At 39.8% G+C, this 24,521-nt stretch overlaps 1 protein-coding gene across 1 annotated transcript in view; it reads left to right on the forward strand.

Annotated features, from left to right (window-relative positions):
* Positions 1-17,810, forward strand: part of LOC132806651 (macoilin-like) — a 128,732-nt gene extending 110,922 nt beyond the window's left edge. The window contains exons 7-11 of the mRNA XM_060821261.1: positions 7,248-7,406; positions 7,531-7,713; positions 9,316-9,436; positions 13,910-14,084; positions 16,360-17,810. Of these exons, the coding sequence (XP_060677244.1) occupies positions 7,248-7,406; positions 7,531-7,713; positions 9,316-9,436; positions 13,910-14,084; positions 16,360-16,559 (838 nt within the window). The 3' untranslated portion in view covers positions 16,560-17,810. The remainder of the gene's footprint in view (positions 1-7,247; positions 7,407-7,530; positions 7,714-9,315; positions 9,437-13,909; positions 14,085-16,359) is intronic.
* Positions 17,811-24,521: the final 6,711 nt, after the last annotated feature.

Raw genomic sequence — 24,521 nt, forward strand, 5'->3', positions numbered from 1 at the left:
CAGATATCCCAACCCAATCTAGTCCCACCTGCCAGCACCCGGCTCATATCCCTCCAACCCTTCCTAGACATATACCAATGCAAATGCCTCTTAAATGTTGCAATTGTACCAGCCTCCACCACATCCTCTGACAGCACATTCCATACATGTACTACCCTCTGTGTGAAAATGTTGCCCCTTAGGTCTCTTTTATATCTTTCCCCTCTCACCCAAAACCTATGCCTTCTAGTTCTGGACTCCCTGACCCCAGTGAAAAGACTTTGTCTATTTATCCTATCCATGCCCCTCATAATTTTGGAAACTTCTATAAGGGCACCCCTCAGCTTCCCACATTTCAGGGAAAACAGCCTCAGACTATTCAGCCTTTTCCAATAGCTCAAATCCTCCAACCCTGGCAACATCCTTGTAAATCTTTTCTGAACCCTTTCAAGTTTCACAATATCTTTCCGATAGGAAGGAGACCAGAATTGCACGCAATATTCCAACAGTGGCTTAACCAATGTCCTGTACAGCCACAACATGACCTCCCAACTCCTGTACTCAATACTCTGACCAATAAAGGAAAGCATACCAAATGCCTTCTTCACTATCCTATCTACCTGCGACTCCACTTTCAAAGAGCTATGAACCTGCACTCCAAGGTCTCTTTGTTCAGCAACACTCCCTAGGATCTTAACATTAAGTGTATAATCCTGCTAAGATTTGCTTTCCAAAAATGCAGCACCTCGCATTTATCTGAATTAAACTCCATCTGCCAATTCTCAGCCCATTGGCCCATCTGGTCCAGATCCTGTTGTAATCTGAGGTAACCCTCTTTGCTGTCCACTGCACCTCCAATTTTGGTGTCATTTGCAAACTTACTAACTGTACTTCTTATGCTCGCATCCAAATCATTTATGTAAAATAGAGGGCCCAGCACTGATCCTTGTGGCACTCCACTGGTCACAGGCCTCCAGTCTTAAAAACAATCCTCCACCACTACCCTCTGTCTTCCACCTTTGAGCCAGTTCTGTATCCAAATGGCCAGTTCTCCCTTTATTCCATGAGATCTAATCTTGCTAATCAGTCTCTCATGGGGAACCTTGTCAAACGCCTTACTGAAGTCCATATAGATCACATCTACTGCTCTGCCCTCATCAATCTTCTTTGTTATTTCTTCAAAAAACTCAATCAAGTTTGTGAGTCATGATTTCCCATGCACAAAGCCATGTTGACTATCCCGAATCAGTCCTTGCCTTTCCAAATACATGTACATCCTGTCCCTCAGGATTCCCTCCAACAACTTGCCCACCACCGAGGTCAGGCTCACTCGTCTATAGTTCCCTGGCTTGTCTTTACCGCCCTTCTTAAACAGTGGCATCATGTTTGCCAACCTCCAGTCTTCCGGCACCTCACTTGTGACTATTGATGATACAAATATCCCAGCAATCACTTCTCTAGCTTCCCACAGAGTTCTCAGGTACACCTGATCAGGTCCTGGGGATTTATCCACTTTTAACTGTTACAAGACATCCAGCACTTCCTCCTCTGAAATCTGGACATTTTGCAGGATGTCACCATCTATTTCTCTACAGTCTATATCTTCCACATCCTTTTCCACAGTAAATACTGATGCAAAATATTCATTTAGTATCTCCCCCATTTTCTGTGGCTCCACACAAAGGCCGCCTTGCTGATCTTTGAGGGGCTCTATTCTCTCCCTAGTTACCCATTTGTCCTTAATATATTTGTAAAACCCCTTTGGATTCTCCTTAATTCTATTTGCCAAAGCTATCTCATATCCCCGTTTTGCCCTCCTGATTTCTCTCTTAAGTATACTCCTACTTTCTTTATACTCTTCTAATGATTCACTCGATCCATCCTGTCTATACCTGACATATGCTTCCTTCTTTTTCTTAACCAAACCTTCAATTTCTTTAGTCATCTAGCATTCCCTATACCTACCAGCCTTCACTTTCACCCTGACAGGAAAAAAGTTTCTCTGGATTCTTGTTATCTCATTTCTGAAGGCTTTCCATTTTCCAGCCGTCCCTTTACCTGCGAACATCTGCCTCCAATCAGCTTTCGAAAGTTCTTGCCTAATACCGTCAAAATTGGCCTTTCTCCAATTTAGAACTTCAACTTTTAGATCTGGTCTATCCTTTTCCATCACTATTTTAAATCTAATCGAATTATGGTCACTGGTCCCACAGTGCTCCCCCACTGACACCTCAGTCACCTGCCCTGCCTAATTTCCCAAGACTAGGTCAGATTTTGCACCTGCTCTAGTAGGTACATCCACATTCTGAATCAGAAAATTTTCTTGTACACACTTAAGAAATTCCTCTCCATCTAAACCTTTAACACTATGGTAGTCCCAATCTATGTTTGGAAAGTTAAAATCCCCTACCATAACCACCCTATTATTCTTAATGATAGCTGAGATCTCTTTGCAAGTTTGTTTCTCAATTTTCCTCTGATTATTGGTGGGTCTATAATACAATCCCAATAAGATGATCATCCTTTCTTATTTCTCAGTTCCAAACAAATAACTTCCCTGGATGTATTTCTGGGAATATCTTTCCTTGGCACAGCTGTAACGCTGTCCCTTATCAAAAATGCCACTCCCCTTCCTCTCTTGTCTCCCTATGGGCGGCACGGTGGCACAGTGGTTAGCACTGCTGCCTCACAGCGCCAGAGACCCGGGTTCAATTCCCGCCTCAGGCGACTGACTGTGTGGAGTTTGCACGTTCTCCCCGTGTTTGCGTGGGTTTCTTCCGGGTGCTCTGGTTTCCTCCCACAGTCACAAAGATGTGCAGGTTAGGTGAATTGGCCATGCTAAATTGTCTGTAGTGTTAGGTAAGGGGTAAATGTAGGAGTATGGGTGGGTTGCGCCTCAGTGGGTCGGTGTGGACTTGTTGGGCCGAAGAGCCTGTTTCCACACTGTAAGTAATCTAATCTTTCTTTCCTTCCTGTAGCATTTGTATCCTGGAACATTAAGCTGCCAGTCCTGCCCATCCCTGTGGCATGTTTCTGTAATTGCTATGATATCCCAGTCCCATGTTCCTAACCATGCCCTGAGTTCATCTGCCTTCCCTGTTAGGCCCCTTGCATTGAAATAAATGCAGTTTAATTTATTAGTCCTACCTTGCCCCTGCCTGCCCTGACTGTTTGACTCCTGTTCTCAGCTGTAACCATCTCAGAACGATCTCTTTCCTCACTATCTCTCTGGGTTCCACCACACCGCCCCCCCCCCCCCGCCCCAACCTTACTAGTTTAAATTCTCCCAAGCAGTTCTAGCAAATTTCCCTGCCAGTATATTAGTAGTCTCCTTCCAAGTTAGGTTCAATGAGTCCTTCTTGTGCAGGTCACTTCTACCCCAAAAGAGATTCCAATGATCCAAAAATGTGAATCCTTCTCCCATACACAGCTCCTCAGCCATGCATTCATCTGCTCTATCCTCCTATTCCTGCCCTCACTAGCTCATAGCACTGGGAGTAATCCAGATATTACTACCCTTGAGGACCTCCTTTTTAAATTTCTGCCTAACTCTCTGTAATCTCCCTTCAGAATCTCAACCTTTTCCCTTCCTATATTGTTGGTTCCAATCTGGACAATGACCTCTTGCTGGCCCCTCTCCCCCTTGAGAACATTCTGCACCCTCTCTGAGACATCCTTGATCCTGGCACCAGGGAAACAACACACCATTCTAGTTTATCATTGCTGGCCACAGAAACGTCTGTCTGTACCTCTGACTACAGAATCCCCTAACACAATTGATCTCTTGGAAGCCGACGTACCCCTCATTGCATTAGAGCCAGCCTCAATACCAGAAACTTGGCTGTTCATGCTACGTTCCCCTTAGAATCCATCAACCCCTACATTTTCCAAAACAGCATACCTGTTTGAAATGGGTAAATCCACAAAAGACTCCTGCACTAGGTACCGACCTCTCTCACCTTTCCTGGGGTTAACTCACCTATGTGACTGTATCTGAGACTTTCCCCCCCTTCCTATAACTGCCATCCATCACATACTGTTGCTGTTGCAAATTTCTCATCGCTTCTATATGTCTCTCTAACCGATCCACTCGATCTGATAAGATTCGCATCCAACAGCATTTATGGCAGATATAATCCGCAGTAGCCCTTAAACTCTCTTTAAACTTCCACATCTGACAAGAAGTACATATCTCTGCAAAGGCCATTTTTGCTCCTTCACAATCTACAGACCCAGGAAATAACACCGTCTTATTCCTCTACAAACATTGTCCCAGGTTAAATTAATAGCCATGGCTTATATTTTAAGTTTAATCAAGAGACTCATCTCCAAAAACATATAATCAAGAAAGAATCCACTATACTCACTACTGCAGCCTTTCTCTTCGTCAGACTTAATACAACAATTAACTTACCTGATTCTGTGCTGTGAACTTTGCCCAACAGTTCCTCCCAATGTCCAGTGATACACATATTCAGACAGCAACGGCAGTATCTCTCTCTCTCTCTCTCTCTCTCTCTCTCTCTCACGTATTCAGACAGCAACGGCGGTATCTCTCTCTCTTTCTCGCTTTCTCTCTCTCCTGCACTGTCCTCACCATGTGCTTTCTTTGTCTGCTCTTCTCCCTTGTAACACCACTGTTGTTTTGATCTATTTTTTCCAAAGTTCCAAAACAATGCAACAGGATATAAAATAGTTATTGCTGCTCCTGGGATTCAAGGAATTCACCTCCAAAACCTAAAATGCCTCAAAAAAAGAGCAGCTCTTACAGCCAGACATTTTTCCTGTCCTCCATCTTGGATTATCCAGAATCCCTTAAATAGCTTCAGAATTAATGTTTCGCATCCAGTGACCCTTCCTCAGAACTGGGGAATGGTCTCTGGGCCTGAAACGTTAACTTTGATTTCTCTGCACTGATGCTGCCAGACCTGCTGAGCTTTTCCAGCAATGTTTGTTTTTATTTCTGATTTACTGCATCTGCAGTTCTTTTGGTTTTTATCTTAAACAGTTTGTTTGCTCCTTCATGGATCTAGCTTTGTGGCTGTGCACTCCTGATACCTGGACCCTTCTTTGCTGACCATGCCACTGCTGCAAAGCCTCAATAGCTTTTATGTTTGATGATATATGTTCCATTTGTAAATGCAATCTTCCTGTTGGTCAGGTGATGTCACCTAATGTCAGTTCAATGCCCTAATGCCCAGACAATGCAAATTGGATTTAGTGACTGCGAGAAGTTATCTTGCCTCAACCTTGCCTCACCACTCTTCCTTGATGAGCTCCTACAACCTTGCAGCAAAGGCAAAGAGATATTTTAGCTAATTCAGATAAGGAGATATCAGTTACTTGGAGTTTCTGCTGTTTAAGCTTTACCTATTGGCTATTTTGATATGTTTATGGAGTCATGATAAAAGTAGCTTTGTTATCAGAAAATAATTTTCAATTGCTGTTTCATTTTTTCACTTTTTCATAGGCGACAAAACTTATGTGGATTTCATTACTTCTGTACAGAAAGCACAGCATGGCATGACAATCCCATAGATTGGTTTGGATGGTTTTACTGTTCATGGCAAGGAGGACATGTGAGGTTAGGCTTTGTTGGAGGGTTTGAAAAGTCATGGGTGGTTGAAATGGGGAGGCATGAATACTCCCTATTGAATAGTTTTCAATGATTATTTTCAATGGTTCCCTTATTCAGACTCTGGTCACAACATCGCTGAGTGGTTGTGAACCAGGACTACTTGAAATGTTGACCTCACTCCATGAGCATCGAAAGGAGCGAGGAGATGCCTTTCCTTACAATGGAATGAGCATGAAGGATTGGGACATGTACCAGCCTACACATTGATTCCACCTTAATGAAAAATGGAACATTGGGAATGGAATCATGAATCTTGGAATTGTATCCTGATGCAAAAATTAAAGGGATCTAGAGTCTCCCTACTTTGTGAAAATCCAGTCCAAAGAGATTAAAAAATTTTCGTTCATATAAAGCCATGATCTCACATGAAGTAACACGTATTGGTATGAAAAGAATGAAATTACATAAAAATATTACTTTTCATATTCTCAGGATTTCCTAACAGAGTTCATTAAGTATTTATTTGCAACATAGTCACTGCTGTATTCTAGAAAAACTTTGGCAGCCAATTTGCAGCAAATACAAACAGCAATGGAATAAACGATCAGATATTTTGTTTCAGGTGTTTTATTAAAGAACTAACTCCTGGTTAGAATACAGGAGAGAATATTAACCACTTCAGAGAGTGCAATGGGTCTTTTATATTCCATTTGAGAGAGTAGACAGGGTTTTAGTTTAATATCTCACCCAAAAGACAGCTCCTGTGATATTGCAGTAATCCCTCATAGCTACAATGAATTGTTGGTTAGACTTAATACTTAAGCCCATCAGCCTGAAACAAATGCTATTTTGCAATTGTTGGATGATAAACTAATTCTCATAGCTAGTGAAGAAGGTAATGATTTCTGAAAAAAAAACTGTTAATGCCATTTTAAAACAGGAGTATTATATGGCAGTTTCTTCAACATTGTAAAAGACAAAACTGCTAATATAAGAGAATGATGTGGGTGAGTAAAATGCTCTATGTTCCAAAGGCAGATACATAGTTGTTACCATTTCTGATGATCATGGCTTCAGATACAGTTGTAGATAGAACTGCTGTATGAAATGCAGTTTAATATAACCCTGATGTAAAATATCTTTAATGGCAGCACCAGCATGCCAGTTGACCTTCAAAATGTACAATGCGATCAGGTATATATTAATTTTACTACATTCCATGAAAATGTATGCTTGTGATTTTGTGATGGTGGACAGTGTTTAGGAGAGGATATGCTTAATTTTCTATTTTTTTGTCATTTTTTGCATATTGAAAAATATATAAGAATTTTCCTTCAAAGCATCTTGTAAACTTGTGGCTCCTCCCACCTTGAAGGGCAAGAGCAGCATATACATGGGAACACCATTACCTGCAAGTTACCCTCCAATACACTATGTTGCACCTACTTCACTATTTCAAGGTCAAAAACCTTGAACTTCTTTTCTAACAGCACTGTGGAAGTCTCTACTTCACAACAACTGCAATGGTTCAAGAAGATGACACTTTGCTAATTTCTTGAGCAACTGGGAAAGGGCAATAACTGCTGGCATAGATAGTAATGCCCACATTCAATGAGCAAACCCTTAAAATATGTAAGTTAACCTTTTCACAAAATGATAAAAGTTAACCGCATATACTTTTTTCTCCTAGATTGGAACATGATATAAAAAAGCTAAAGACAGACCTACAAACCTCTAGGCAATCTGAACAGGAGCTCCGAAGTCAGATTAATCTACTGACCAACAGCAAACAAAAAATACGATCTGAACTTGTTCAGCTTCGACAAGAAAATGAACTTTTGCAGACCAGGTAGGAATGGTGTTGATCCACAATGCACGTTGGCAATAATGAAGTCAGCAGTTTTTCTCAGATTAAGTAGATAACTAGCCATGCTGTAATATTGGTGTAAAATTGTGTTTCACTTTACTTTAAGAATGCATTGTGCTTTGCAAGCAAAACAGAAAGACAAACAGAATATCATCTACTTAGAGAAAAAACTTAGAACAGAACTGGATGGTCGAGCTCTGCTGGAGAAGCAGCTGATGGACACAAAGAAGAGGAAAACAGATGATCCTACAGTTATTGCACGGGCAGTCTCATTCAATGCATCCATGAGGTATTCTGCATAACACCTATAAAGTACCAGTTAGTTTTGGAATTACAATCAAAGCCATGGTCAGCTGCTTTCTTTCACAACCTGTGACTTCAGATTAGTAGAAGTATGTAGTTCAAACTCATGTTTGGTTGAACCTGATAAAGTTTATCATTAATTTGTACATACATACTTGAATCAAATTGACCGCAACATTGAGATTTATTCCATTTGCCTAGATCGTCATGCCTCGATAAATTTAGCACAAACACAAACAAACGTTTATTATAAATTGAAGGTTGACTTTAAGGGAAGGCCAATTACTGTGAATGAATAGAGCCATGAGTTAGAAACTCAGTGCCTTTCCAGAAAAGAAGGATATTTTGATTTGTGAGGCTCATTCAAATTTCACCATTCAGCTTGCCGCTCACTTCTGCTTGGAAATTGGGATAAAGAGTGATGGAAGATTTCTTGATTTAAGAGACCAACTGCTGTGAGCAGGCAGAAGATGGGATTGCTTGGGCTGAACTCTGCTCCTACTGCCTGAGTAGACAGAGTTCAACCATATTCTGAGCATCCGAACATCTCTTCACCTGTCTAACTCTCACCTCTTTTTAAACTCTCCTTCAAATTTACCTCTTGATCAAACTATTGGTCACCTGTCCGAATGCATTTTTTGACTCAATGTGGCTCTTTGGTGATATGCTTTTGAAATATCTTTTGAGATGCTACATAAATATAATTGTCATTGTTTTCTTTCATTCCTTATTAGTGTAGGAGCAGGAGAAGTTTTAATAAAGTCGAGCAACTTTGTATCATGTATCAGAGACGATAAATATGAACATAACTTCTAAATTACCTTGCTTATATTCATTATTTACAACACTTTCATTTTGGAGGTAATATGTTCTCTAGGGGGTGACATGGACCAGCAGAACATAACTCAGAACATAATGCTGGTTGTTCTCTGTTATCGTTTTGCAACAGTCCTAAGTGTGAGAGGATGAACAGTGTCTCACCCTCCATTCTTGTAAATATTTTAGCAGTCCCAAACTGTGGGTTGCAAACCCAAAATGGGTCATAGATTCAGGAATGGGGTCACAAGCTCCAAAGGTATGCTCTGCACTAAGGTACAGCTGGTGTGCAGACCTGCCATACTCATGCTTGGTATTATGACCAAAAAGTTCATAGCATAAGTCATTGATTTGTTCCAGTCCATTCATTCTTCATCCTTTTAATCGATAGATGTGAAAAAGTTAACTGGAGCCTGAGCAGATATCAGTTCCTGTATGATGAGCATGTGGGTAGATCTGGTGGGACACTAACCTTCACAATTATGACATGGTATGAAAGGAGGTAATATCCTCCGAGTATAAGTTTACCTTGGTGAATTTTAGAGGAACAGTAGTTTTTAATTAAAGACATATGAGGAAAATATCAAATTATTTCTTTTGTTCCTGAGATCCTGCCAAATTTGGAAAATAGTTTGCAAAGCAGTCCAGTCCCCAGTACTTATTGTAATTAACCAGAAGATAGCAAGATTTGAGCCACTGGCACCAGGATTACATCAGTTATCTGCTTTTCTTACACTGGTACATTTTGACTGTTATGGTTTACACCTTCCAGAGGAGATTGCACAGAGTCTCTGAAGAACAGAATAAAAGAATTGGATGCAGAATATAAACAGCTGCAAACAGAGCTCAAAATGAAAGATGAACACCTAAGAAAAGTAGAGCAGGAGGTGCAGGTAAATATTTTGTATCAAGCTCCAGAATACTCAATCATATTGGAACAGAGAACAAAGTGTTCGTCATCAGCATTACCATTGCAGGAAATTACAGTCATTGTTAGGATATTGACTGGTTCTAAAGTTTAGTGCCTGTGTTTTGGCTTTGTTTGAATGTTGGTTCTGTGTTAAAGCCATTATTTGATTCCTTGGTTACCCACAGGTTCTTTGGCTGGTTGCAATAGCATTAACTGGGTGCTGGGTGGCACTGTGGTTCTTTAGCTGGTTCAATACCATTAGCAACAGGGTGAATCCCTTTCGCAGTAATAAAATGAAAAAGGAAGTTTGACTTTAGTTAGGTAAGCAGAATCAACAGTCAGAGTTGAATACCTGAACTGTGATGGACGGAAAGTGAACATTAGACATGCAGGCCCTGAATTTCTGCATTACTTAACTAATCCCCTGCTAAAAATTATAACAGAGGGGTCAGGAGTGTATCATGAAAATACAGCTCACTATTTATGTATTAAAGTATAATGATACATAGATAAGTAATCTATTTTACAGGCCTTGAGACAGGTTGGCTTTCTATTCTTCTTGCTGGCAAAAGCACCTTGTTGGTACTTTTCCACTTCCTTTCCCATGCTTTAAAATAAGTTGTTACTGCCACATCTGATGTTTACAATAGCTCCTAACAGACTTATCTGGAACCATCCAGACAGTCTGCTGAATAAGACTTCTAAAATGTAGCCAATGGTGTGTAGGTTTGCTCGCTGAGCTGTAAGTTTGATATCCAGACATTTCATTACCTGGCTAGGTAACATCATCAGTGGCGACCTCCAAGTGAAGCGAAGCTGTTGTCTCCTGCTTGCTATTTATATGTTTGTCTTGGTTGGGGTTCCTGGGGTTTGTGATGATGTCATTTCCTGTTCGCTTTCTGAGGAGTTGATAGATGGTATCTAGATTCTCCCTGTGTCTGTATGGGTTTCCTCTGGGTGCTCCAGTTTCCTCCCACAGTCCAAAGATGTGCAGGTCACTTGAATTGGCCATGGTAAATTGCCCATAGTGCTCGGTGCATTAGTCAAAGGGAAATGGGTCTGGGTGGGTTACTCTTCGGAGGGTCGGTGTGGACTGTTGGGCCGAAGGGCCTGTTTCCACGCTGTAGGGAATCTAATATAAAAAATCTAATCTGTAGCCCTTTGAGGAAGAGAATTCCAAAGATTTCTCATATTCTGGCTGAGGAAATACCTCCTCATCTCAGTCCTAAACAATGTACCTATGTTCTGAGACTGTATCATTTGGTTCTAGACACTCAGCCATTAGAAACATCTGTCCTGCATCTACACTGTCGGGCTCAGTAAGAAAGTTGTAAAATTCAATAAGATCGTCACTCATTTTTCAAACTTTGGAGAATATTGTCCCAGCCTCCTCAATCTCTCCTCATGATCCCGTCATTACAAGGATTGGTCTGGTGAATCAATATTGCAGTCTCACTGTAGCAAGTATATCTTTCCTTAGGGGTTCAAGACTGTATACAATACTCCCATTGTGGTCTCACAAAGGTTCATTTAATTGCAGCAGGACTTCTTTAGTCATATGACCAAAATCTCTTGCAATAAAAAAAAGTATCATTTGCCTTATCCATTGCTTGCTGCACCTGTATGAAGGCTTTCTTGTAGCCATTGTATTTATATGGTTAATCCTGTTCAGTTTCTGGTCAATGGTAATACGATGGATGTTGATAGTGGAGGAGGTAACAAGCAGGGTAGATAAAGGTGATGTAACATATTTGGGTTTTCTGATAAAAATCAATGGTGTGGGGTAGGATGTTAATAGAACCATAGAATCAAAGAATACCTACAGTGTAGAAGCAGGCCATTCAGCTCATCGAGTCCACACCAACCATCCAAAGATCAAAAATGGACTAACTCATATAAGACAGAGAGTTGGGATAAGGTGGACATTTATAGAATAGCAACCTGTAACTAATGAAGTGCCACAGGGATGGGGCCACAATTATTTACCATATGTCTTAATGTCTTGAATGAAGAGAGTGAATGTTTGTGAATAACAGAATAAAGAGGTGGGAAGGCAAGTGGTGACGACAACACAAAATGTTTGTAGAGGGTATAGAAAGGTGAGAAATCTTTCTCCATTTAAATAAGGTCAAGGTCCTCTATTTTTCCTGCCAATGTGCATGACCTCACCTGTTCCCATATTATGTTCCATCTAATAGATAAAACGTTAGGGGCAATTCCACACAGAATGCACCAAGGAACAGTTAACTGCCAATCTTTGACTTGAATTCAAATCAGGAAAGTCAACATTGATAGTCACAAGATTGCCCCTTATAGAAACTTATAAAATTATGAAGGGAATAGATAAGATAGAAGTGAAGAGGATGTTTCCACTGGTAGGTGAAGCTAGGACAAGAGGGCTTAGCCTCAAGGTTATGAGGAGCAGATTTAGGACTGAATTGAGAAGGAACTTCTTCACCCAGATGGTTGTTAATCTGTGGAATTCCCTGCCCAGTGAAGTAATTGATGCTAATTCAGAAAAACGTCTTTAAAGCTAAGGTATATTTTTTTTAACAATAAAGGTTGTTTTTTTAACAATTTTTTTAACAATAAAACAATTGTGGGTGGCACGGTGGCACAGTGGTTAGTACTGCTGTCTCACAGCGCCTGAGACCCGGGTTCAATTCCCGACTCAGCGACTGACTGTGTGGAGTTTGCACGTTCTCCCCGTGTCTGCGTGGGTTCCCTCCGGGTGCTCCGGTTTCCTCCCACAGTCCAAAGATGTGCGGGTCAGGTGAATTGGCCATGCTAAATTGCCCGTAGTGTTAGGTAAGGGGTAAATGTAGGGGTATGGTGGGTTGCGCTTCGGCGAGTCGGTGTGGACTTGTTGGGCCAAAGAGCCTGTTTCCACACTGTAAGTAATCTAATCTAATTAAGGGATACAGTGAGAGCGCGGCTAAGTGAATCTGTGTCCACAAAAAGATCAGCCATGATCTTATTGAATGGCAGATCAGTCTCAAAGGGCCAGGTGGCCTACTCCTACTCATAGAATCCCTACAGTGTGGAAACAGGTCATTCAGTCCAACAAATCCACACTGACCCTTTGAAGAGTAACCCACCCAGACCTATTCCCCTCCATTTACCTCTGACTAACACATCTAACCTACACATCTCTGAACACAATGGGCAATTTTAACAGGACCAATTCACCTAACCTGCACATCTTTGGATTGTGGGAGGAAATCCACACAGACACAGGGAGAATGTGCAAACTCCACAAAGACAGTCACCCATGGCTGGAATTGAACCCGTGTCCCTGGTGCTAACCACTCAGCCACCGTTCTTATGCCCTGGGAAATGCACCATGGAATGTCTGGCCCTCAAGATTATTTGAAAAAGCACAGTAAATGGACATGTTCTTCTTGGTTTGCAAAGGTCATGACCCTGCATGTGATTAGATGTAGCTACTAGTGCACATACATAAGCCACACTGTAAGCTTGACTGATAATCTTTATTTGGTTGTTAATGTAATTCTTAGCAAAATTGGGATTATTAGCAAGTGCTATGCAATCACAGAATATGGTGGACATTATGCTCTGCATTTTGCAGGCATAGGCTGTTTGGGGATGGTCAGTATGCATTGTGAACACTGTACCTTGAGGGAGAGACTACATCCAGGAATTTCAATTTAAGCATAATGGTGCCTATTTAAGATAGGGGAGAGAATTTGTTTTTGCAAAGGGTCATGAGACTGTGGAATTCTCTTTGCCAGAGAACTTGAGGCCATGTCATTGATTCTTTTTATTGAACAAGGGAATCAATAGGCATCAGAGGTAGGCATGAAAGTGGAGGTGAGGGCATGGTCAGATCAGCCTTAATCCTTTTGAAGTGGAGGAACTGGTGTTGAACTGGGGTGGACAAAGTTAAAAATCACACAACACCAGGTTATAATTCAACAGGTTTCTTTAGAAGCACTAGCTTTCGGAGTGCTGCTCCTTCATCAGGTGGTTATGGAGGCTAAGCTCATAAGACTCAGATTGTCGATACATTAATATGTAAATCCCAGAACTTCTTTTAAGTCACCTACTCAAGATAACTTAAGGTTTTATAACAAATGATCTTATACTCCATAACCACCTAATGAAGGAGCAGTGCTCTGAAAGCTAGTGCTTCCAAATAATTCTGTTGGACTATAGCCTGGTGTTGAGCGATTTTTAACTTTGATCCTATTGAATGCTCTTGCAAGCTCAAAGGGTTAAATGACTGGTTCCTACTCCTAATTTATTGGCTTGTATATGTGTAAAAGAAAATACATGGGAGATTACATTTTTAGAATTCTTCTCTTCTTGTTTTAACGTAATGTGATCCTTTGACCAGAGCAGATTTTAAAATTAAATGTTGCAACTCTGAATGTTTTTCAACTGACAAACCTTGAAGATTTGCTTGAATTTGTCTCTTTGTAAAACTTTTCTGTAGGAGCTTTGTAAATATAAGGAAAATGAGCAGGACACTGAAATGTTGATGGCAGCACTTTCAGCCATGCAAGATAAGACACAACACTTAGAAATCAATCTTAGTGCAGAGACAAGAATTAAACTGGACCTTTTCTCTGCTCTTGGGGATGCCAGGCGACAGCTAGAGATTGCACAAGGTAAGCCGTAGGATTTATAATTTTGGGATGGTAGTACCTGGTTATTGCTAAAGACTCGGTTTGATATTAAGTATGAAATTCTGTTCTATTTTCAATGTACTTCCAATGCAAAATTAAAGGAAGCACATTTTTCTTTTAAGGAAATCAAACAAGTAACGTGTTTTGCTTTTCCAACATAAAGTCGCTCCTTGCATGTTCACCTTCAGTACCTTTTACCTGTGGGCAAAAAGTATTTTTCCTTAGCATAAAATTTGCAACTAATTATGTAGAGATACACAATCCCAGCTGCTCCAGAGAATTTAAGGTTCCTCTTGACAGCCAATCTCTTAAACTTGCAGTTTTCACACTGTGAAACTAAAACAATTGCTTATATTTCAGTGATGAAATTGTTTGCTTATTGTAATATATTAACTGTGTTTACCTAGCCTTTTAAAATAAATACAAAGAAACTGAAACAATGTGTTTCACCTTGCTGTCTCCTCCTTAACTTTCCCTTTATTAGTCTAATCAAAACTATGCTTTGAATTTTCACTGAGGAAAATCCCCAGCCCAGCAAACCTGATTTCACAGATGTCCCTGAACAGTTGGATTTTCATTCCCGGGGTGTTAGAAAACAATAGTTATGCCCACCACCCAAAAAAATGAGTTAGAATGCAGCAACAAAGACAGCTGTGTGGAGGCGACAATTGAAAAGATTCCCTTTGTTTTTGTTGGACATGATGACCGCTGTTAACCAATAAACAAGAGGCAGTCCTCTAATGCTCATTGCTGACACTCCTTACCCAATCTAAACCTGGCACACCAATCTGCACCCACCATGACCCTTTCTTTGATTTGATTCATTATTGTCACATGTATTGAGGTACAGTATTGTTTTGTGTGCTAACCAGACAAATCATATCCCACATAAATACATCAGGGTAGTAGAACAGAATACATAAAATAGTGTTACAGCTACAGAGAAGTGCAGAGAAAGATCAACTTTAATATATGAGAGGTTAATTCATAAGTCTGATAACAGCAGGGAAGAAGACATTCTTAAATTTGCTGGTACATGTTTTCAAACTTCTGTATCATCTGCCCAAAGAAAAAGGGTGGAAGAGAATCCAATGCCCAGAAATCATGTTTTGGACATGCTATGAGCAAAAATTAGATTTGAACGGAGTTAGCTGCACATGTACAGATGTCTCCATGAACTATGGGCGTGCAAAACACAGTTTTCCCAAACCTCATCCTCCCAATCCCCAGAAAAAAATAGCAAGTACAAGTTTTCAGGAGCCTATTTCCAGAACCTGGGCATCAGCACCATATCTGAGTACGCTGTAGATCCTCTGACAAAAATCAGTGCATCTTCTTGATTAGCTGCAACAAAGGTTTCAATTCTTTTTCGTACAAGACCAAACTTTTTCCTTACTGTAAACAAAAATGAGTTAATCAGAAAGTTTTTAAGGGAAAGAAGGAACAGTTTATTGCCTTCTATCTTTGAGAAATGTAATAAAAATGCACCATAATGTTTATGTCCTTCATGCAGTCACCTGGGCTCATCCATGCACAAATGTACTAAGTTAAATGGGGATAGTGCCCTAAATAAAGGAAGGTAAAATAATATACAAGTTAGAATCCTTTGAGTGTTCTTGAGGTGCAAGGGTTTAATCTGGGACCATTTGGTTGCTTTGGCTTTTTTTTGGACCAGCAATTGTGAATATTGCAGTTATCTTTCTAAGTTCTTGATTCTCTGATGCGTCTTTGTAATGAATGCTGTTAAACTGGGATTTCATCTGGACAAAGACAGTCTTCTCAGCTTGTATTCAGTTGCGCATTCTTAATTTCATCCACTCCTAGTCTGTTTAGAGATTCTTGAATTCCAAGCTGGCTTTATATTTTGTGTCTGCTGAGATAGTATTTTCTAGATTTAATAATTACAGACAATGTTTCATCTCCACTGAGGTGAAGATTCTATCAATGGTGTAAATCAATTTAAACAGGAAATGAGGACCTTTTCATACATCTTTTGTGATCTGACTGACTTAATTTTATTGCCCTTAGGGAAAATAATGATCTCAGTTCAGAGTGACTCTAGATTAAACTACATCAAAGTTCGCTAACCTACCTTGTGATCATTTTAGGTCATTATCTTGACTCCTTTTTTAACACCATTTCAGTCCACAGAAATCTTAGGTAATAAGTTGGTCAATGGAATTCAAGAATCTGTAATCGATATTTTATATTATCTTGAAACCTGTCACAGATATAACGTTTCTCATTTTTCTTTCAGGGCACATAATCCAACAAGACCAGGAAATTGAAGAACTCAAACAGAAGGTTGCTGAAGTTATGGCAGTTATGCCTGGGATTAATTACAGTGTTACACATACACTTAGTCCTGCAACCTCACATTATTCCTCTAAATTTGTGGAGACTGGAAATTCTGTTCTTGATCCTAATACTTTAATGTACCAGCCACTGAAGAAATAAATGCACTATCCTCCTTATCTACCCCTCAGTTACCACACATTTCCTAATTACCCATGGTTAATGCTGGTGGAGGTGATGTTTTTGTATTCAAAAATATGGATTTTTACTTTTTATATACTATTTTGGGTTTTCAGGTATGATCAAATAGCATTGGGGTGCTTTGAAAATGATTAGATTATTTAGAATACCTACATAATTTGAAGCATTTAGCCATTATTGCATGCTTCAATCTGCCCAACGCATTACAACTTCAATCCAGTGTCCTCAGTAACACACCTTACTGTTTAACTGTACCATTATAAATGCATGACTAATTCCGGCATGTTACGAATTTCTTTTAGTGCTTGAAATAATGGTCAAAATTAACACAGTTCGCATCAACAAACAATTCATAGAAGGCACAGAGGTGGCAGTTTTACAATAATGATGTGAGAATGTTAAAACTAACTGTACTGAGAACACTGTTCTAACAGAGCAGGTCTATTATATGCACTGTTGTAGATCTTTCTCTAAGATTTACCAAAATCATTGCCTTCCACCTTTGAACCACAAATAAGACAATAACGGGTAACACATTCCTCTAAAGAAATATGGCTTGTAACTTGCAAGCAAAACCATTTAGATGTTTATAACAGATATTGTCTAGGAGAAACAACTAGCTTGTTTATCATTCCATCATATGAATATTTTATCATGTGCTAAATATTATCATCGTTAAGTAGTACACTGTCACCAAAGACCATTTAACATCTATGTAATTTTTATTCAACAAATGGTTACTCTACCCTATTTCTTTTTTCCTTGATTCAACGTTTTTGAGCAATTGATCCTTCAAATATTGTTCTCACCAGTTATCATTAGGACTGCATTCTATCGCTGCATAGACATACTTTGATGTTCAACTTCTTTTATACAACCAATTATACTTCTAACATGATCCAGTTGGCACTAGGCTCATCCCAAAACCATGCATTTTATATCATTTTTGTCATATATAGCTTATGTTTTAATTTCATTGTGGGGACTAAAGTCTGGTGCTAGTAAGTGAGCAAGAAACTATGGTGAACAGTTAAATGTGTTGAGTTAATGATACTACTTGATGCAACAGTATGATGTCAGTTCCACATTTTTATTTGCATCTGCCTGTGACCTGAACAATTAATTTTATAATTGTAAACAAAGTCAGAAAACTGCTGGAAATCTGAAATAAAAAGCAAAAATGTCAAAAGCATGTCAGAAAGCATCTCTGGAGAGAAACAGAATTAACGTTGAAGACTATGATGACCCTTCATTGGAATAGTTTTTTAAAAATATATCTTAAAGTCCATGTACAATCCTGGGGAGAGATTGTAGTGTAAAGGAAGATATCCTCACTGTTACTTATGTCTTTCAACTGGTCCTTATCTGGAACATTTTACATCGAATGATCTTCACTTAAAGATAGTATTGGAATAAGCATTTTGCATTTAGCCTCCCAGTATAAGATGTGATATGTTGTTCGACTCCAGTGTTGTCATCATAGGCCCAATAAGCTTTGGATAGTGCTCGCCATTTATGATGTAACTATAGTGAAATAACATGATTTCACTTAATGTTAAATGTGACAAAAAAATTACCACAGTTTATATGGATTTTAAAAAAAACTGGAGTAGCGAAGAGCAGAATAACAGGTGTGCTTCTATATTATCATGGAACAATTTTAGAAGATATTGATTTTCTTTAAGAACGTTCAGAGAGGACAGTTGGGCTGCATAATTTTGCTTTGCTTTTCATCAGTCTAGCACAGAGTGAGCAGCAGCCTTACTTATAAGCAAAACTAGATCTTGGTATATCCCTTTAGTAGTGTCTCAATAAAAGAACAGGTGCATGCTTTGTTTTGAATCTATCCAGTTTGCATTAATGACTTGTTCTGATTTCATTTTCCAATTGACCGATTTCAGTTATTTCAGTGTTAAATGTATAGTTAAGAATGTATAACATGGTGTGAGAATGGTAGGGATGTACTAAACTGAGTTCCATTTAACTTACGGAATAGGGGTGACTTTGAATTGCAAGATTAATTAACTTTCTGATGCTTGTGATTATGTGAGAGGACACAGAGTCATGATGATATATAATGATGTATAATGAAGCACATCTCTAATTTTCTAAATTCTTTCATTTCTGCTGCAAGTTTTGAACTAACTTAGGTCTAAGAGATTTGAATTCAATCTTTGTTTATTTTCTAGGATGGATTAGTTTCAGACCCATTCGACAAATAGATGAGAAAGCATTTTTGAAGTTTCCCTAATCCTTTCAGTCTGGTTGGTGGAGGTATTTCTGCCTTCAGTTTGAAAGCCAAAAGCTGGAAAGCTGGTAACAATGGACTGGATTTTATGGGGTGATGCATTCTCTGTCTCCTGATGGAAAATTCAGTCTCGAATTCACTGAATCAGACACTAGTTGTCCAGAGTCATTCAGGATGTGACTTCTGCAGAAGTTGAATCATAAAGAGGTGCTGGCTAATCTGTGAAACAATTCTTCAGAGATTGGCTTCCCATCACCAATCGCCCTTTGTTTATGCATGCATGGCCTTTGACAATAGCACAATTTCTCACTGAGTCAGGTATTCAGAGGAGTGAATATCTCTGACGTTCATCCTTTTATGTCAGCCAGAGCTCCCTGATTGGACCAGATAAACAGCCCAATCAGAGAACTGATTTTCCACTGCTGAGACTGCAGCACTGCCCATGGGGAAAGTGTTATAGAACTTGGACTTCAGGTAAGTTTGGGAATTTGGATGGACCTGCTAGCAGACCCCAGTGAAAGGGTGGAGAGTGGCAGGCTGCGTTTGGAGAGTCAAGTATCAGAGCTGGGGAGTGAGAGGGATGAGCTTTGGAGCAGTGAGGTGAGTCGGAGGTTGCCTCCAATGGAAACAGAGGACTCCCCAAGGTGGTGGCTGTCTTTCCTGCCTGACAGCAATATAAACTGACTCAGCTATCCCCAACTGGCACAGTAAGTTTGAGGCAGAGTTGGAAATGGTCACCTCAGTAGGCCCAAAAGTGGGTGAACTGTTTGACTCCTTTGTGGTCTATTGTCTGTGGGAGACAGGTCAGAAATAGGTGGGAAGGTGATGAGAATTCCCACCTAGTGCAATCCCCATCTTCAAATATGCTGGTGGAGCCATGAAATCCAAAGGAATGGATCAAATCCATTTTACTGTTTCTTCCAGTATTACTGTGGAAAATTTACAAACCTTGACAATTTCAATGTTTTAAGAAGGGCTTTTACAAAAGTTGCATAGTGAGTCAGTTTCTGAAAATAATGTTGGTAATCCATGTCTTTTAGTCTGTCCATATAATTTAATGTGCCAAAACATCAAAATATTTGAAATATTAAAATATAAATGGATGAAACTATTTTTTAGCCACTGAACTGAATTATAAACTTCACTCATACACATTGATTCTAATTCTGCTCAATTTGTGGGTGGCACGGTGGCACAGTGGTTAGCACTGCTGCCTCACAGCGCCAGAGACCCGGGTTCAGTTCCCAATTCAGGCGACTGACTGTGTGGAGTTTGCACGTTCTCCCCGTGTCTGCGTGGGTTTCCTCCCACAGTCCAAAGATGTGTAGGTCAGGTGAATTGGCAATGCTAAATTGCCCATAGTGTTAGGTAAAAGGGGTAAATTTAGGGGTACGGGTCGGTTGCGCTTCGGCGGGTCGGTGTGGACTTGTTGGGCCAAAGAGCCTGTTTCCACACTGTAAGTAATCTAATCTAATCTAACATTATTCTCCATTTTAAAAGCAGGCCATAGATAGAAATTTTCAACATAGTTTCAAATAAAGATTTGTAATCTTGGCTTGTTCAAGGGCTACATGCTCTTAGTTATTAGTTTCTCTGTATTTTTACACAGCTTTTGTTTAGTTTGATCTATATTTTGTGTAATGCTGTCAGAAATTATTTGTTATTTGCTCTATTTCACTGATGTTTCACTTTGCACCTGAATCATAGAATCCCTACAGTGTGGAAGAGACCATTCGACACATCGAGTCCACACTGGCCCTCTGAAGAGAATTTCAACCAGACCCACACCCCCTACCCTGTCCCTATAATCCCATATGTCCCATGGCTAACCTACCTTACCTCCATATCTCTGGACACTATGGGAAATTTAGTATGGCCGATCCACCTAACCTGCATATCTTTGGACTATGTGAGGAAACTGGAGCACCTGGAGAAAACTCTTGCAGAAACAGGAAGAATATGCAAACTCCACACAGACAGTTGTTGGAGGCTGGAATCAAACCTGAGTCCATGGCATCAGTCCTAACTATTGAGCCACCACGCCACCCCAACTTGGGAACTTCAAATACTTGGCTGATACCTAAAGTCATCTATTCAATCATTTTTTTTGTTACTTTTAGTATAATGCATTTGAATTTACTACTGGTCATTGCTAACAGTTTTTAACTCTCATTTTCTGATCATAACCTATTCAACTGAAATTTGGTCAGAGTAATTCCTTTTTTTATTCATTCATGGGATGTGGGGATTGCTAGCTGAGCCATTCTTACTTAGCCTTGCAAAGGTGGTGATCAGATGCTTTCTTGAACTTCTGCACTCCATCTGCTAAAGATCAACCTACAATGTTAAAGATGTAGCCCCAAGATGTCCCAAGATATTGAAAGAATGATGACACATTTCCAAGTCTGGATGGTGAATGGTTTTGAGAGGAATTTGCTGCCCTTGTCCTTGTTGATGGTAGTAGTCACAAGCTTGGAAAGTGCTGTGTAAGATGTCTTGGTAAATGTCTGCAGTGCATCTTGTAGATAGTGCACAGTGCTGCTACTGTGGTGGAGGGAATGAATGTTTGTGGATATGGTGCCAATCAAGTAACTGCTTTGTCCTGGGTGGTGTCAAGCCTTCTGTGTTGTTAGATCTGCACTCACCCAGATCAGTGGGGAATATTCCATCACATTCCTGATGTGCACCTTTCGATGGTGAGCATGTTCTGGGGAGTCAGCATGTGGGATACTTAAAGCAGGATTCCCATTCTCTGACCTGCTTTTGTCACCATTGTACATATATGGCCAGTTCAGACAAGTTTTCTGGTCAATGCTAATTTAACTGCTAGTTAGTATTAATGAAAGCATCATGAACTTTCAACTGGAAAATACAAACTTGAACCTAGCCCCTAACCTTCACTGTCTCAGACAGGAAGTGCAAACTATTCAGGAAGGATACCCTCCTAAGTTAGTTAATGAAGGATTGCACTGGAGGTACTGTGGTCTAGATGATTGAAAAAGCATGTTACATTTGTGTTTCACATCAATGCTACACTTGTGTTAATTTAAAAATAACATCAGACAGAGGAAAACATGTGAGACTAACGGTCAGGTCATGCCCTGACTATGGTTCACACTCTGACAATTTTCTCCACTTGACAATAAGTAGATATAAAATTGAGGCCTATAATATTGTGGCATCAAAGTGAAGAGAAACCTCTATACTGTTTGGTTGCAATGCTGCAGCTTAAACTTTCTGATGGAACAGATGTGGTGTATATATACGGTATGAATGTCTAAGGGTTCATTTGAGTACTGAATGTAGACAAATGAAAAAGAAATGTAAAAGATTATTCAAATAATTCCAACTCACTGTGGATTTTAACAGTTAAGTTCCATATCCAGGTTGCAAAGCAGTGGTGTAATTGTCCGACCAAATCTGCAGTGTGGTGAATTTTATAGAAGCTGACAAGTCAGTTGAAAGACAATTATGGAAAGCTCAGTTGATGCAATGAACTCAATGAACCAAAGTGAATGGCATTATTGCCTCCTTAGATAGATGAGGGTGTGGGATAGTTGTCAATAATGCCTAGATAGGTGGCTAGAAAAATCTAATGTTTTCAGCTCAATGATTTTTATAAGGATCTGCAGTTTATTCTGAAATTTAATATTATTGCTATATCAGGTTCCTGTTGATACATAGGAATCTCATATTCATTTACATTAGGGTGAAATGTATATAAAATCAGCAACAAACCAACAGACCAGAAAGAAACCCACCCAGTAGTGACCAGACGAAATTACCCAACAGTGTGATACCTGCACTCTGATTGGCTGCAGTTCCATCAGTATCAGCAATGCCATGAGCTCATAGTGGGTGCTACCAGTACTAACAACAGGCTCACAGAAAAGGCAGCATGAATGCTGATGTCCATAGTGTGGATTAGGAAGAGTTTGTAAAGCTCAGGGGCAGTGGTTTATGACGGATGGGTTTTTCAGAGCAGGCTAATTGAAAGGGAGAGGGGGCATTTTGATGGCCAGTTGAGCTCACTTGATCCTTAATGATTTATTTACATGTGGTGGATGTCTTGCTGATTTCGGCAGCCACTCGTCCTCTGTATTATTGGGGTGAGCTCATGAGGGACAGTGGCAAAATTGTGAGCCAGCCATCTAGGCTGTATTACATGCCCATCTGTGAAAAAATATACCAAGTAAGAGCACATCATATGCAACTCATTGCCACTACATCATTTCCATACAGTCATTGAAATACAAAGTCAAATTTGTTTGCTGTAGCTTTTCCTCTCCTCATTAAAGATAACCTTTCAGATCATAACCAAGTATGGAATTAAAAGAAGAGATTGGATAGGCTGAGGTTTTTGACCTGGAGAATAGGAAGCTGAGGGGTGACCTTGCAGAGGTTTATAAAATTGTGAAGGGCACAGATAAGATGAGGTCTTTTCCCTTAGTGTAGAGGAGTCCAAAACTAGGAGGAAGATTTAAAAGGGATCTGAATGCCCACTTTTTCACATAGAGGGTAGTGCGTATGTGCCAGATGAAGTGGTAGAAGCAGGTACAGTTACAACATTAAAAACACATTTGGACACTTAGGTAGAAAGGGTTTGGAGGGATATGGGCCAAATACAGGAAAATGGGACTAGTTCAGTTTAGGAAACCTGGTTGAGTTGGGAGGTCATGTTGTAGCTGTACAGGACATTGGTTAGGCCACTGTTGGAATATTGCGTGCAATTCTGGTCTCCTTCCCATTGGAAAGATGTTGTGAAACTTGAAAAGGTTCAGAAAAGATTTACAAGGATGTTGCCAGGATTGGAGGGTTTGAGCTATAGGGAAAGGCTGAACAGGCTGCGGCTGTTTTCCCTTGAGTGTTGGAGGTAGAGGTTTACAAAAATCATGAGGGGCATGGACAGGATAAATAGACAAAGTCTTTTCCCTGGGGTCGGGGAGTCCAGAACTAGAGGGCATAGGTTTAGGGTGAGAGGGGAAAGATATCAAAGAGACCTAAGGGGCAACTTTTTCACGCAGAGGGTGGGACATGCATGGAATGAGCTGCCAGAGGAAGTGGTGGAGGCTGGTACAATTGCAATATTTAAACGGCATTTGAATAGGTATATGAATAGGAAGGGTTTGGAGGGATATGGGCCGGGTGCCGGCAGGTGGGACTAGATTGGGTTGGGATATCTGGTCAGCATGGACGGGTTGGAATGAAGGTCTGTTTCCATGCTGTATGATGCTATAATTATATGACTTTAAATAGTAAATGAAGAAAAATACTAAACTTCCATATGAGATGTGATCAATCTGATGCACCATGAAGTTGTCTCTATTATTTCAGTTCAAAAATTTATCTTGAAAGAGAGAGGAGTTTATAAAATATATTAAAATGCTTTTAACAAATTGCTTGGATTAGGTTTCACACAAAAGTATTAAGTATTACCCTATAATATTTCACAACACAATTTCAAGGTCATTGTTATCAATATACAAACTTGTTTTCCTGCAGCAATTTAAACTCTTAAGGTTGTGACATTATGATTAAATTACATTGCTGAATGTTGGCAGCAATTTTTCACCCAGCTCAAGGGATTTGGTGCTTTAAACTCATGAAATGAAATATAACTTTTACATTTTTTAAATTAAAATTTAGCCATGTAGAGAAATAATCTATTACCATAT

This window comes from Hemiscyllium ocellatum, chromosome 3 (genome assembly GCF_020745735.1).
Source record: "Hemiscyllium ocellatum isolate sHemOce1 chromosome 3, sHemOce1.pat.X.cur, whole genome shotgun sequence".
Classification (NCBI taxonomy): Eukaryota; Metazoa; Chordata; class Chondrichthyes; order Orectolobiformes; family Hemiscylliidae; genus Hemiscyllium; species Hemiscyllium ocellatum.